The sequence below is a fragment of the Mastigoproctus giganteus genome, chromosome 2, assembly GCF_048544385.1.
Source record: "Mastigoproctus giganteus isolate SK-2022 chromosome 2, ASM4854438v1, whole genome shotgun sequence".
Lineage (NCBI taxonomy): Eukaryota > Metazoa > Arthropoda > Arachnida > Uropygi > Thelyphonidae > Mastigoproctus > Mastigoproctus giganteus.
Window position 1 is genome coordinate 174165630 of NC_143576.1, and position 15437 is coordinate 174181066.

General features: G+C 37.4%; 1 protein-coding gene across 2 annotated transcripts in view; it reads left to right on the forward strand.

Moving 5' to 3' along the window:
- LOC150089760 (haloacid dehalogenase-like hydrolase domain-containing protein 2) overlaps positions 1-15437 on the forward strand; it is a 71594-nt gene that overhangs the window by 18231 nt on the left and 37926 nt on the right. For both annotated transcript variants that reach the window (XM_090368786.1, XM_090368787.1), the window contains exon 3: positions 5636-5720. In XM_090368786.1, coding sequence (XP_090224912.1) covers positions 5636-5720 — 85 coding nt within the window. The remainder of the gene's footprint in view (positions 1-5635; positions 5721-15437) is intronic.

Consider the following 15437-nt stretch of genomic DNA (forward strand, 5'->3'; position numbering starts at 1 on the left):
TAGTTCCTGTTGGACCAGCGCATTCTGCCTTGGGGGTTGCCGCTGTGTTGCGTGATGATCAAGTCCAAGCTCCGACGTTGATGTGGGCAGCTAAAAGCTTGATGGGCCCCTCAATTTAGATCCTTCAAGGGTATCCACCCTGTCTTTCAAGTTCTCATATGGGCCCATAACAACGCTGTGTTTTTGCCTCATTTCCTCCTTACATCACAAGCACACAAAGACATCCCCCCTTGGCAATATCGTGTTCCATACCTGATTGCTCCACAAACATCAAGCAAGCAGTGCATTTTAAAAGGCTGTGGTTCAGAGGGCAACTGTCCCCCCCCCCCCCCAGTTCTCCCCTGAGCCACAGCACTCCATTTAGCTTGAGCTTTTTGCTTTGCTGCTCTGGTCTGAGTCGTGATTATGATTCATTTCCATAAAATGTCAATTTCAGTACAAAATTATAACCCTAAACTTTTATTCCGACGCAGTTGTAACACTATATATCTATTTATATATTTTTAAGTGTCAAGTATTATCTTCGAGTTTCTTTATATAAGTTCCATATCAAGTTATGTATTGATTAATTATGTTGCATTCGTAAAATCTAAGTTGTTATATTTAATTAAAAGTACAATTTAATTGACAATGAAGTTCAACAAGATTAATAAATTTACTGATTAATTGATAATATTATATACTATACTATACTAAGCTAACCCTATCTAGTTTGGGAATAATGTTGTATCGTATAACAATGGCAGTATAACAATAGAATGACATATATTCTATGGAATATATGTGCAGTTTTAAATTTCATGCACCTAAATCTTTTGAACTGGAAAATTGAAGAGATTGAGACTAATGCATGAATTTTATATCTAATATTGTTTTTTTTTTTTTTTTTTGTAATTTTTAGCAAAATTAATATTTTTTTATATTTTTGAAAATCAAAGATGTAAAACACACACACACAATCTATTTTAAAATATTTAAATTTTTTTAAAACTTAACAAGACACACTATTAGCATTTCTATCCATTAAGAAAAGATTAAATATTGGTATTGTTCAAGTGGAATTAAAAAAAGTTTTGCTTGCATGCTATGGTAGCTGTTAAACTTGAGGTAATGAAGGATGTCGGAAGGTATTAGATAAGTGATCAGTCAAGTTCTTTGGTGGGGACAACAGCTGTTTATGCACCCCTTCATCAGTAATAATGATATTGAGGTATCTATGATGTGTTTGGGGGATATACTGACAATTTGCAAATATTAGCAAGCTTTTGAGAAGCTAAAGCTATGAAATATAACTGGTTTACTGTATTTGTTTGTAAGGGCCACAGGCATCATAATTCTTGCTTCAGCCCTTCTGCAAGTTTATAAAGTGTGGATGTTGCATGCTATGACCAGGTTTGATGCCAAACCTTTTCCTGAATGTGTTTGAAAACAAACTTTGTTTTCCAAAAATTTGGCTCTCTTAGCTATCTGCTTAGTTATGACCCTTCAATGGTCACGCGTGCACACACACACACACACACACACACACACACACACACACACACACACACACACACACACACACACCTATATTTTAAGTTTTCCTCATCATTAACACTCGTCATAAAAGTTTAGTTTCTTGCATATTTTTATGTGATTTTCATAATTAACACTCACAAACACTTTCTTTCCTTTAAGTGTTTTTCAGTATTACCAAAATCATATTCATAGGGCATATATGAGTTACTTGGCATCATAAGTGTGTTTGGTGGTTTTGAACTTACTACAGTGTAGTATAAGTAATGGCGCAAGGAGACAAGCTTATACAGCATCAGCCAAAAAAAAATAAATAAATAAATAAAATAAAATAAAAATACCTTCCCACATCACATCTGTTCATTCCCTCTAATAATTTATCTAAGTCTCCCTTAAATTTATTCAAACACCTATTTCCACAACATGAGATCGATGTCTGTTTTGACAATCAACCACCCTTTGGCCGAGAACAAATTTCTGCATATCTATCCTACAGCCATCCTTCCTCCAATTTAAATTTTTGTCCCCTTATGTGCATTGGTCTGAGCAAGAGTAAGGATGCCATCAGCATTTAGTTTACTCAATCCATTTAAAGCCTTAAACATATCACTCAGGTGTCCTTGTAGTTGCCTAGTTTCCAAGCACTGCAATTTGCAAAACTGAAGATTTCCATGGTAAGCATACCCTTTTGTGTCCTTGGCTAATCTTGTTACTCCTCTGCACCTGTTCCAACAATTCCACATTCTTCTTAAAATGAATTTTCCAGACTTGCATACATATTCAAGATGCAGCCTGACAATTGCCTTAGTAGAGGCATATGATGCAAGAAAGCAAGCTTATACAGCATCAGGCAAAAAAAAAAACCAAAAAAACTTCCCACTTCACCCATCCACTTACTCCAAAAGTTTGTCCAGTTCTTCTTTGAATTTATTTAAGCTTTATCCATTGTAGCAACTTGTCTTTAATGCCATACTGCTCCAGTTTGTACAGTAGTCTTCCATGTGCAACAGTATCAAAAGCTTTCCTGAAATCCAAGAATGTGATATCAAAATTACTTTTTGCATCCAGTTCCTTTGTGACCACATCGTAATGTCCAATCAAATTTGTCAGACAAGACTAACAAACCCATGCTGTGTCTGAATTATTACTGCAGTCTTGTCTAGATGATCCTGCAATGTTTGTTTAACCAGTGACTCCATTATTTTCCCTGAAGAGAAATTAAACTAACAGGTCTGTAATTACTCGTGTCACCCTTTGATTCCCCTTTGTGAGCTGGGAATATATTTGCACATCTCCAGTCCATGGGGACCTCCCCTGAGTCCAAGGATTTTCTCATAATTATGGATAAGGGTTTGCTTACTTTCTTTTCTGCCTGCTTTAATATTACTGGATAGATCTCATCCACTCGGGGTGCATTTCTTATGTTTTAACTTCAACAATTTCATTTCTACTTTGTTCTCAGTTATTACAAAATCATTTAGCTCCCTGTTAAAGTTTAATACGCTTCTGTCCTCCACTTCCCTACATAATTCCTCATGTGTGCATATAGATGCAAAATACTCATTGTTTGTCAGCTACCTGAGCAGGATCATCAACAGCCGAACCATTGATATCAAGTGGACCAATCTGATTCATCACCTTCCTTCCAGAGTTGATATAAGTAAAGTAGTCTTTGCTGTTTTTCTTTGCATCCTTTGCCAAAGATTTCTTGTAATCTGCCTTTGCTTGATTAACCTCTCCTTTGGGACTTGATTGCAGACTAGTTTATATCTACCTGAAATATAATCCAGGTATAATTTGATTTTTTTTCCAGAGAACCGGAAAAAATCAATTTTTTTTTTTCTTGGTTCATTTTTAGTTTTTATGGAATGTGAAAAAAGAGAAAAAATCATAGTTTTATCTTGAAATTTGCAAGTGCAATTATAAACAGTATTTTACATTTTCTTAAACAGTAACTGTTAAATAACCTTAACTAAGCAAACAGTGAACACTTACCTAGTAAACAATAAGATTGCTGTTTACTGAAAACTTCCTCCACATAAGGGGAGGAGATTTTTAGTTTTCTTCTTTCACTTTATGCATTAAGCCGAATGGATTGAAGGCAAGTTTTGAAAAATATTAGAAGCTCTGACTACTCAAGACAGATTAATGTAGTTACAAAACTTGGGGCATTTTGTCAACAAGTTTACATTAAAGGTAATATTTAACTATGATAATTATTTAATAAACAGATCAGTGTTTTGTATTTATTTTTTTATATCCTTTCCATGTTTGAGGTTAACATTAAAAAATATATATATACATACACAGTTAGCAAAATTGGTGGATGCTGTTCTGGTTCCTCTACTTGCATTCTCAATCTGTGAACAGTAGAACCTTCATACATCACAAAATTAAGCTATGTACTTTTGGAGGGTGTAATATTTTTGTATGTAATTTTGTGTGTGTGTGTGTGTGTGTGTGTGTGTGTGTGTGTGTGTGTGTGTGTGTGTGTGTGTGTGTGTGTGTGTGTGTGTGTGTGTGAGAGAGAGAGAGAGAGAGAGAGAGAGAGAGAGAGAGAGAGAGAGAGAGAGAGAGAGAGAGAGAGAGAGAGAGAGAGAGAGAGAGAGAAATTCATTAATCAATTAATTGACTTACTAACTGAGTGTTGTATTACTTCAATTGCCAATAAATATTAAGCGTACAGTCAGTCCTCATATAGCACGATAGTTGTGTTTCTAAAAACCCTCATGCAATGCAAACTTGTGCAATACAAACAACAGGCCCTATGGGAAAAATAGGGTTAGGTGCTGACCACCCAAGATTGAACACACATTTGTAACCAAAACATTACCAAACACAATAAATTATCATAATAAAATACTTACATATTTTATTACAACTATTACATAATAAAATATTGCTAATGCTTTTGCTTCCATCATAAGCAAACTTGTTTTTTGTTTGGTTTTCTATCCAAACAGATGACAGCCATTCCATCTCTTCCAATTCTTTGTGTCTTAATCTAATGGATTTTAATTACACTTTGAGTTGTTCCTGCTATGAAAGTTGTTTTTATTTTCTCTGCATTCTTTGTAATTCTCGGCGTTGCCTCATTTAAGTCTGTAGCACGTGAAATATCACATGGTCTTTCATTTTGCTCAAAGCGTTTCACAATTTCATATTTTTTCTCTATTGACAGAGGCGGACTGGCCATAAGCCTTACCGGGGAAATCCGGAGGCCGGTGTGATTTTGGCTCTAAACCATAGTATGAAGCCACTATAAATTTTCCCGGGTAAGAATTTTTGATCCAGTCCGCCCTCTGTTTATCGATATTGCTTTTCTTTTTCTCTCTGAATCTGCAGTGTCTTTACCAGGAAGCTTCCTTTTCACACCTTTTAAGTATTTTACTCATTTTTAGGGAATAAAGCACAATTACAAAGCCGACCGGGCTAGCTGGGTGGGTAAAGTGCCTGCCGGGCAAACCAAAGGTCGCGAGTTCGAATCCCGCCTCGGGCTTGGATATACTGCAAAAACCTTGGGAGGTGCATTATGCCCACAGAAGCCGATGCGCCAACAACTACCAAAAAAAAAAAAAAAAAAAAAAAATACAAAACGAGGAGTCACGCTTGATACACATAAATAAAGCTGCGCACGTGTAGCAACTGAATAAACAACACCGTAAGGGCAGAGATACACTAGTAACACCTCACATTTTACTAAAGCACATTTCTGGGGGTTACTACCATAAAACAATAAAAACAATTTCCAGTTACGTTTCTGCTAGTGGAATCTGTTATAAACTGGTAGTAAACTCGATCTAATTGCATTTGCGATAATACCGATAGCTGGAATTTTATGTTATTATGGTGAAATGTGTTTCCCCTTCACTGATATAAAAAACATAAATACATTTTCAGAATCTTCTCTTCATTCCTATCGTGTTGTGTTCGGTTGGGGTGATTCTGCATTCGACTGCCATTTCTTGTAAACACAAAGGCGAATCGTGCATAAGCGAATTCAGTTCGTGTTATATAAGATATCGTTCCCCTATTTATAAATCATGTATGATCGAATTCGTGTAGTGTAAACACGTGTTATACGAGGACTGACTGTACAGTATAAATATTTTTATTTTAGGTGTAAATACTGAAAATCCAAATGCTGTAGTTGTTGCCCTTGCTCCAGATCAGTTCAGTTATGAAAACATGAATGAAGCATTCAGGTAAATATGAATGTAGTTAAAGTATCCAAAGGCTTATGTCTTCAATTTATGTTTATTAGCACGTTTTCCTGTTCTTAATTTATTTTAGGCTGTCAGATAGGCATACTGCTTTTGCAGATACACATACAAAGTGATATAACACTGTCCTCCCAAAAGTCATGAGATACTTGTAGTTTTGAAAAAATGTGCACTTATTCAAAGAAATTAATAGTGTATTAACTCACATTTGGGTGTGATAAGTGCTTTGTTGTATTGGAAGACTTTTATTAATATTTGTTAGAAAGATTGTGTTATTGTGATGTGCTTCTCCCTTAAGCATTTGGGAGCTCCACCCTTGCTTTCCGATGAGGAATTCTGTCATGTTGGAATGTGTATCAGCTTATTCATAAAATTTCCACATTTAATGCACTCAGAATTGTTCAAATGTCAGTGTATAGTACAACATTCATGGATCCATACACTACAGCCAGTACACCTGGTCAATACCACAAGAAATACACCTTGAACTTCATCCTGGCATCCTCCCCACTAAAAACTTCTCAGACTGCAATAATTTGTTGGTAAGTAACCAACCATCTCAAGGTATTTTTTGTCTCCTGTTTGTCAGTATTTTTTGCCTACATAGTAATTCTTTAGGTTCACTGTCACTTCTTGCACTTTCATATCTTCGGTGTTGCCACTCGTCAACTTGAGAATGTTGAGCGGTTCTTGAGCTGTTGTTGTTATTAAATTTGTTGGTTCATCAGCAACTTAGGCTATAATGCACTGATTACTGTCTAATATCTTCCTCATTTGTCTTATGCGTGATATGGTTCATATATTGTGATCCAGCCTGCACAAATGTTTCCCCAAGTGGTGTCTGACCCTCATTCCCCTATAAAACTGCATTAACTCTTTCTGTGTTGTCATCATTTTTTTTTTTTTTTTTTTATGTGAACCCCAAACACGAGAGGTATTAGAACCTATAGTAGTTAGTACCGTGCTTGGGTGGGAGGTTGAGAAGACAAAAGAAGATATTTGTTGACATTGGACTTGAACTTCTGTAGATTGTAATTTTCAGGAAATACGTATGAAGGAAGGTTGTTCCAGAAAATGGCAGTTGAATGAATAAATGAGGAAGATGAAAAGTTGGTTCTGTGGGTTTGAAGTTGGACAGTAAATGGATGTTGGCTGGTGGCGGCACGTGTGCAGACTGTTTTGAAAGAGAGAGTGGGAATTATAGAAGCCAATTCAGAAGAACAGTGCCCATGGAAGTATCTGTAGAAGAGGCATGCAGCAGAAACAGTGCGTCTATGAGACAGCGAGTGGAGAGACTCTGTTAGAGATTAATCATTAATTAATCTAACTGCCCTCTTCTGAATGGAATCAAGAAGCCTGAGAGAGGTTTTGGGGGCACCACCCCAGATGTGGGAACAATATTCCACGGCAGAGCATATTTGCAATTTATACAGAGTGAGCAGCTGTTTAGAAGAAAAGTAACGCCCAGAGCAAAAGAGAAAACCAAGTTTTTTAGATGCAGAGGAAGCAATATTTGTAATGTGCCTGTGCCAAGAGAGATTAGAAGTCAGGGTAATCCCCAAAAGAGATATATCATTTTGCCTAGAAATCGGAGTGTCACTAAAGATAAGCATAGGAGCAGAAGAATCCTTTTTGCGAGATATGACAAGACTGAGTTTAGAAGGGATGAAATCAACTAATTTGTCTTTGCCCCACTGGAGAATTACATGAAGATCGGCATTTAAGGAATCGGTAGCAGGTTTTTGAGAAGTTGAAGCTAATCGAGCAGGAAGGACAAGGTTTCTCAAAATGGAAAGTGGAATGTAATGTGCTATCATCGGCAAAACTATGGATAGGATTTCGAGTCAATGGAAGAAGGTCATTAATATACAAGAGGAAAAGAGTGGGGGAAAGAACTGAACCTTGGGGGACATCGGCATTAGTGGAGAAGTTAGAAGACAGAGAGCCATCTACCATCACCCTCAGTGAGCGATCAGAGAGAAAACTGGATAACCAATTACTAAAAATGGTTGGCAAACCATAAGATGGAAGCTTGTTTAGAAGACCTCTATGCCAAAGACGATCAAAAGCCTTTGAGATGTCAAGAGCAACTACTTGTGTTTCCCCGAACCTTTCCATTGAATTAGTCCATAAATGGGTAACATAAGCCTGAATATCACCAGTTGATCGACACTGACGGAACCCATACTGCCGATTGTTGATCAGATGGAAGGTTTCTAGGTAGTTTAAGAGTTGGCGGTTAATTGATTTCTCCATTACTTTAGAAAGAGTAGAAGTAATTTCAATGGGACGATAATTGGATGGGAGGGATTTGTCACCCTTTTTAGGAACTGGCTGGATATGAGCAAATTTCCAAGCAGAAGGAAAAACACCTTTGGAATAAGAAAGTGAAAAAAGGCGGCAAAGAATAGGAGTAAGTTCAGGAGCACAGGTTTTGAGAACAAGTGGAGAAATACCATCAGGACCTAGTGTTTTCTTAGCATCAAGATTCATCAAAATCCATCTGATATCCTTTTGACGGAAGACCACTAGAGGCATTGAATGGAGCGTGTTGGGAATGGTGGGAGGTGTTTCACCAAGATCATTAATACATGAGTTGGAAGGAAAATGGGATGCTAGCAGGTCAGCTTTATCCTTGGCTGAAGTGACAACAGAACCATTTGGTTTGGACAGAGGTGGGATCACAAATGGGTAAAAGTTGCGGCCAGTAGCTTTGGCAAGAGACCAGAATGCTCGGCTACCATTAGGGCAAGAAGCAAGTTTTCTACTCTTAGCCTGTTCAAACTCTAGTTTGGACTGATTAATAATTGCTTTACAATTGTTGCGAGCTTTGGTGTAGGCAGAAAATGAAACCGAAGAATTAGAAACAAGCCAATTATGATATGCAACATTCTTCTCTTGAACAGCCTTAGCACATTTATTGGAAAACCAAGGTTTAGATAAAGGACGAGATTTTAAAGTGGAGTGTTGGATAAAGGATTCCATTCCTGCAAGAATAATTTCACTGACACGACTGAGCAAACGTTGACATCAGAAGTTTTGAAACAGTAATCCGACCAAGATAAAGAAGAAAATAAGTCTCGCAGGTCATCCCATTTTGCATTCTTGTAATGCCAAACAACACGAAGTTGGGAATAGCCATGAGATAAGGGTTCCATTGGAGAAGAGACAATCACCAAGTTGTGATCTGAAGTGCCTAAAGGAGCTCTCACTTTGACCATGTACTTAGAAGGGTTGTTTGTGAGAAAAAGATCAAGCATATTGGCTGTATGATTAGGATTGTCCGGTATTCTTGTAGGTAAATGAACAATCTGTGCTAGGTCATTAGTAATTGCAAAAGCCTCAACATCTTGACCACCGGGTCGGTGTGACTAGAAAATGGAAGCCAGCTGGAGTTGTGAACATTAAAATCACCAAGGAAAATTACCTCACTGTTAGGAAAGTTGGACTGGAGAAAGTCAAGTTGCAAAGAGAGGAAGTCAAAGAGCTCCAAGTGATTAGTTGAGTTGGGAGAACGGTAGAGACAACAGATGAATTTGACACAATGAGGTAGAGAGATTTTAAGCCAGAGAAGATCAAAGAGAGGAGATTCCAAATTGCCAAGTCTCTGACAGGGAATATCAGAACGGACATATGCACAAGTACCACCTTTGAGGCGAAAGTAATCATACAGCGAATAATTTGGGCATCTGAGATGAGCAGTAGTTGAATCAACCGATAACTGAGATTCTGTCAGAAAAAGTACATGGTGTTTGGCAGACTGCAAGTGGAAATGGACATCGTTGAGATTAGAATTGAGACCACGTATATTTGTGAAATGAATTAGGAAGTGCTTGGGAGGTTTAGATCTTTTCGCAGATAAGCTTGCTATATTAGTTTGACAATTCATGGTGTATTCAATGGTAAGAAAGAGTGGGTGGGACATGCTGTTTGAAGTAATGAAATTTTTGGATATGGCGTACATGTGGTAAGAATATACCCAGATCCCAGACATAACGTGGCCTCGACAATGCTCCCCGCATACACACTACTCGGACTCCCTCCAGTCGCTATCTGGCAGAGTAGAGATAGCAAGATTATACACTAGCTGATCCAGAAGCCTCCAAGAGAGTTACCAATAGGTTCGGTCCGGTGTACTAACTAGCGGCCTGCCTGTGAACACCGTTTTAGAGCTGTACCCTCGAAATGTAAGGAATATTGGATCACGCCACGACGTTCATCATAACCTCAAAAGTCATCAATCATACTGCATGATGGAAGAGATAGGAAAGGGTTGACCGGAAGTTAGCTCTAGAGACTAAACATGGGTTCCATCACTTCAAGCCTCCAGTAAGCAAAGTGGTGGTATTTCACTGGTTGATGAGAGTCATCTACCACCTAGTACTGCCTGGTAACATAGAGGGTCGGCGTTCCTCCATGTGGTGTGGGCACCACACCTCGACCCCTGCTTACGTTGGTTCATACCTGGGTGGTCACCCACCATGTATTTGTGCATGGAGGTTATACCCAGGATTACTAACAGTCCCACCATCGTGAAGGTGCAAGCAGAGGATTTGGCTGTCACAGACCGTCCGGACTTCGCCGAAATTGGGTTCACTTTGACTGGAGTGTCACCTGAATATCAGTTCCATCAGCGTTTTAGACTCCCAGGTAGCAAGTACAGCTTGTCTGGCATATCTGAGAGAATGTCTGTGTCAACCTCAAGGATTTAGCTTACATATTTGAAATAAATTTTAGGCTAACTGCTGATCACCTTTGTAGGCCAATATATTTGAATATTTCATAATAATTATACACAATTTTTTGGTAGAATAGTGTATATGAATAAAAAGGAATGAGGCCAAGTTAATACAACAAGTTGACATAAATTATGTAACTAGATATATATACCAACCATCTTAAGATGTGATCAGAATGTTCCAGCACTTAATTTTTATTTAAACAAGTATAATATATTTGAGCCTGTTTATAACAAATTTATTAATATAATGAATTTTATAAGAAAGCAGCATTTTTTGCTGATGTGATCAAAAGAATGCAGAATTCCACCTAGCTCCTTATGAACTGATTTAAAAGAGATCCAATTTTGCTTGAACTAGCCAAATATTAAGATTGTAAAGAGAAATATTTGCCTTCCCTTTTATGCTAATGTTGAAGAGGCTTTTTTCAGTGGTTCTTGGCAGCTAGAAGACAAAACTCATTAATTCAATGAGTGGATCAATTCTGCATGCAAAAGCTCATGATATTCACCTGGCAAATCAGGTGAAAATAGTGCATGGATTTAAAACTGAATGGATTTAAAACTGTAATTGTATTATAAGTAGTTATCCTTTATTAGACATTTATAATATTGTTGAAGTATGACTTGGAAGGTTAAAAGGACTTTTTACTTTTGAAAATTGTGTTTCCAATCTTAGTTTGTGTGTGTGCGTGCGTGCGCGTTAGTATGAGCTCTAGTTGCAAAACGAAACCATTCATCATTAGCAAATCTGCAAAGCTGCATTGTTTTAGGGGAATAGATTTGACTAGATTTTCTATTACCTATCATTGTTATATCTAATTGTGAATGATGCAATATATTTAGTGAATGACTAGTAGAATTTGATAGCAAAATGGCTACAAAATGAAGAAAAGGTTTTGCTGATGTGTAGTGTGCTGTGTTCTCTCTTTATATTAACTGTAGTAAAATTATGGTTTCTTTCCTCTCCACCAAACATTACTTCAAAGATTCAGCCACTAGACTAAGACATAACTGCAAGTTTTAAATCCTATTAGTGAAGAGAGTGCCTACATCTGAAACAAGTGAAGATTGGTATGAAGGTGGCTCATAGTTCTTGTGGAATGTATGGAATTGAGTCAAGGGATCTATGTTTGAAAAACTATTCTGGCATGACATCGCTGGTTGTGGTGCTACTTTGAAAGACTTTGTACTGCAAATGATAATTTTTTGTTGAGTCCCATGTTAACAGATGATGAAATTGCTGCTGAACTTCTATAATGGAATAGTTGGCTTAAAGGATTTTTGCAAAGACAAATTATTACAAGTTGTAGAAAATGGCATTTTGACTGTAGAAGCTTGTCTCATGTTTTAAATACAGTTCAAAGATTTTTTAGATCACTAGTCATGTATGCTCAGATGGTGTACTAAAAAAATAATTGTAACATGTGATTTGGATGAGTGGTTAATTACAAAATAAGAAAATGGGTTGAACACATTAGTTATGTTCTTTTATTGTTTTTTTTTTCTGTTATGTTTAATTTTTGTTATTATTTTTAATGTGTAAACATCTTTGGTGGCACCAATAAGCTGCGGATGGTAGTAAAATCAATTTGTCATGATTTTGTGATGTGGAAATGACATCATTTCCGTTTCATAACAAAGAAAAACAGTCAGGAGAGGAGATCACGCAAAGGATCATGGGAGGTGATCTTGGATGTGCTCAGAGCTTTAATAAACCAGCTGGTTGAGGAAAGACGTTTATGATTCATGGCATGCCACTTAGATGGCTTTGGACCAATCATTGCCACCTGTGGCAGAAACCTTTTTGATATCTTTGAGGGTAGGCATCTTGAATGTGCTCAGAGCTGGCATAAACCAGCTCTGGGCACATCCAAGATCATTACATTACATGTGCTTCAGCCTTACCAGAAGCGCATGTAATGTAGGCGTTACAGTACCGTCTGTATTACTGAAGCAGTTGTATATTTCAACCAGCTGGGCCAGTCAAGAATATTTGAACTGGTTCGTGATTGGGAGATAACGGACTCCAAATTACATGTATGAGTAGAATCTTTTGCTTGTAATTGGCCATTCTCATTGGGTTGCAGAAGTCCTCGTTGGTCATCAAGTTTTCATGTTTATTGGCGATTGCGCTGAGTCAGTTGAGCATGATGAGCATTTATCTCGCTGTTTGGATCGTTGTAAAAGTTTCAAAAGGGATCTTCTTCTTGCAGTTGTATTACAAGGCTATGCAGGTCATTACCACGTGCTTCGTCAGGGTCACTGTCGTCGTTGTCTTCACACATCATCTTACATATTTAAATTGTTTTGCGAATGTCTAAGTGCGATTCATACAATTTATGATCTACTTTGAGCTCTTCATTGTTCTTGTGGATCTTGACATATTTCATCTCTGACAGTATCTCTATTTCCTCACTGTAAAATGGAATGTGCAGCATTACCATCTTGTGCTTTTATTCGTTGAGATCCTGAGCCAAGTCTTAGTTTCGATAGCGTATTATGCGTGGATACTGTCGTTTCTTGCAGATCTCGTTAGTGCTGCATGTGTAACTTGCGACAAAGCATGACAGAGTAACATGGTGATAGTAACATGATAGCATGATTGTAACAATACAAATACTTGTATTGTTGCAATCATACAGTTCAACAAATGGCTACAATCAAATTGATAATTAGGCTATTGGCCTAACCTCTTCCAAACATTGATTCGTTAGAGTAAGCAGCGGGCGTGTGTATCCTATTTATCATTAACATTGATTCGGTAGAGTAAGTAGCGGGCGTGAGCATAAATTACATCATTCATGATTTCGGTTCTAGCTGTTCGAAATTTAGTAGGTATCATCAAAGATGTTTACACATAAAACATCTTTCTTGTGTACAGGGTAAACACGTGATTTTTTTTTATTTAACGTAATAGTACTATACCATATTTATTTTCTTTTTTGTTTTAATTACTTATAATGAAGGTTTCATTCACCTTGAACTCCAGTATAAATGGGTTCAATTGTATTTATGTATAATCACATTAAAATTTTTAAAATAATAACCTTGACTATTATTACACATTTTCCCATCATTTATATAATTGTGAAAGAATGTTAATTATCTGTTTTTTGAAGGTTCCTTGATTATATTTGTTATGACTGCCATAAAATATGCTTCACATGGAATTGTGAAGCATATTTTATGAGTTCTGTAGTTTGACAAAATTTAAAAGTCTCTTGGTTGGATGATCAAATGAATAAGGAGAATGCTGAAAGATAGTGTTTGGAAAGGTATTCAGAAATTATTGCTTCACGGTGAGCAGAGTGTTATTATGGAATAGCTTCCAATATTTAGCATTAGCAGTGACAAATGATGCGAGAAAGCAATCTTATACAGCATCAGCCAAAAAAAAAAAAAAAAGACACACAAACTTCCCATTTCACCTATTCATTCATTCCAATAGTTTGTCTACTATTTTCCTTGAATTTATTTAAACTATTAATTTCAACAACATCAGATGGAAGTTTATTCCAGCAATTAGTCACCTGCTCGCTATAAAGGCAAACTTCGGCACATCTATTCTGCAACCATTCTTCTCAATTTGAATTTGTGCTCCCCTCATGTATGAAGTATGAAGTATTTTCGGGTCTAACAGCACCAGGGACTTCTCCCATCTCCGCGTATGTTCATTGTATCGAGGACAGTATGCTGTCAAAGCCAGAGATTTAAGTGTTTTGTATGTGTTTTGATCATGTGTTTTGTATGTGTTTTGATCATGTGTTTTGTAGTATTCTGTGCCCATTGTTCATCTGGCTTATTAGCTGCCAGACCCCTAATGGAACCCAGCGTTTCCATACTTCGCTGTGTGGAGGGGCTAGCCTGGTGTACCAGTTGTCAATATATTACTCTGGCAGGTCCTGCCACCTATTTTGCCATCTAGATTTCAGTCACCAGGACCTAAATAAAGATAAAATGATCGTGGTTGGTTTTTTTTTTTGTTTAGTAAGTAGTTATTATAAACACTAGACGGGATTGTATGCTAAAATGATAAATTCTAAGAGCCTAAAAGTTGGGAAGGAATTTTGATGTTATTTAAATTTGGACTCGTGGGGCAATACACTGTGTAAGGAGAAAGTGTTGGGTGGGGAGGCGGAAGACTGGTGGGGTAGGAAAACAAAGAAATGGTTCGATAGAAGATCCCCATGAGGCAGTGGGGCATGCCCATGCCATTGCCCCACCAGATGGAAAAGTGGGTGGTGGCAGGAAGGGAGGAGACAGCAAAATGTCACCTCTCCTCCATGGAAAGGAATGAAAGCAGGCTGAGCCAATGTGTGGTCTGAGCAAGAGGAAGAATCCCATTAGCATTGAGCTTGCATAATCTATTCAAAGCCTTAAACACCTCGATCAGATAACCTTGCAGGTGACTAGTCTTCAGACACTGCAATTTGCAGAACTGAAACCTTTCTTGGTAACAGCACCCCTTTGTTCCCCTCATCGATCTCATTGCCCTTCTCTGTACTTGTTCCAGCAACTCTACATCCTTCCTAAAATGAGGCCTTCAGACCTGTATGCAGTACTCAAGATGTGGCTTGACCATTACCTTATACAATGCGAAAATCACCTCCTTATCCTTGCTAGCAAAATTCCTGTATATCATTGATAAAACCCCATGAGCTGTCCTTGCATTGGACGTCTTTTTCGTTTTCCACTAACCTGAGTGTAGTACCACACAGTTGGTAGTTTGGGGTTGTTGTAGTATATATGAAATACTTTGATAAATGCAATGTTAAATTTCAGTTGCCATTTCTAAGCCCATCTGCCTAACTTTTCTAGATCCTCTTGTAGTACTGTTATTACTGTCATTAACCACCCTTACAACCTTTATATTATCTGCAGACTTGGACATCAATATTATTCATAAATATAGAAAATAACAATGTGCCCATCTCTGAACCCTGGGGAACCCCACTAAT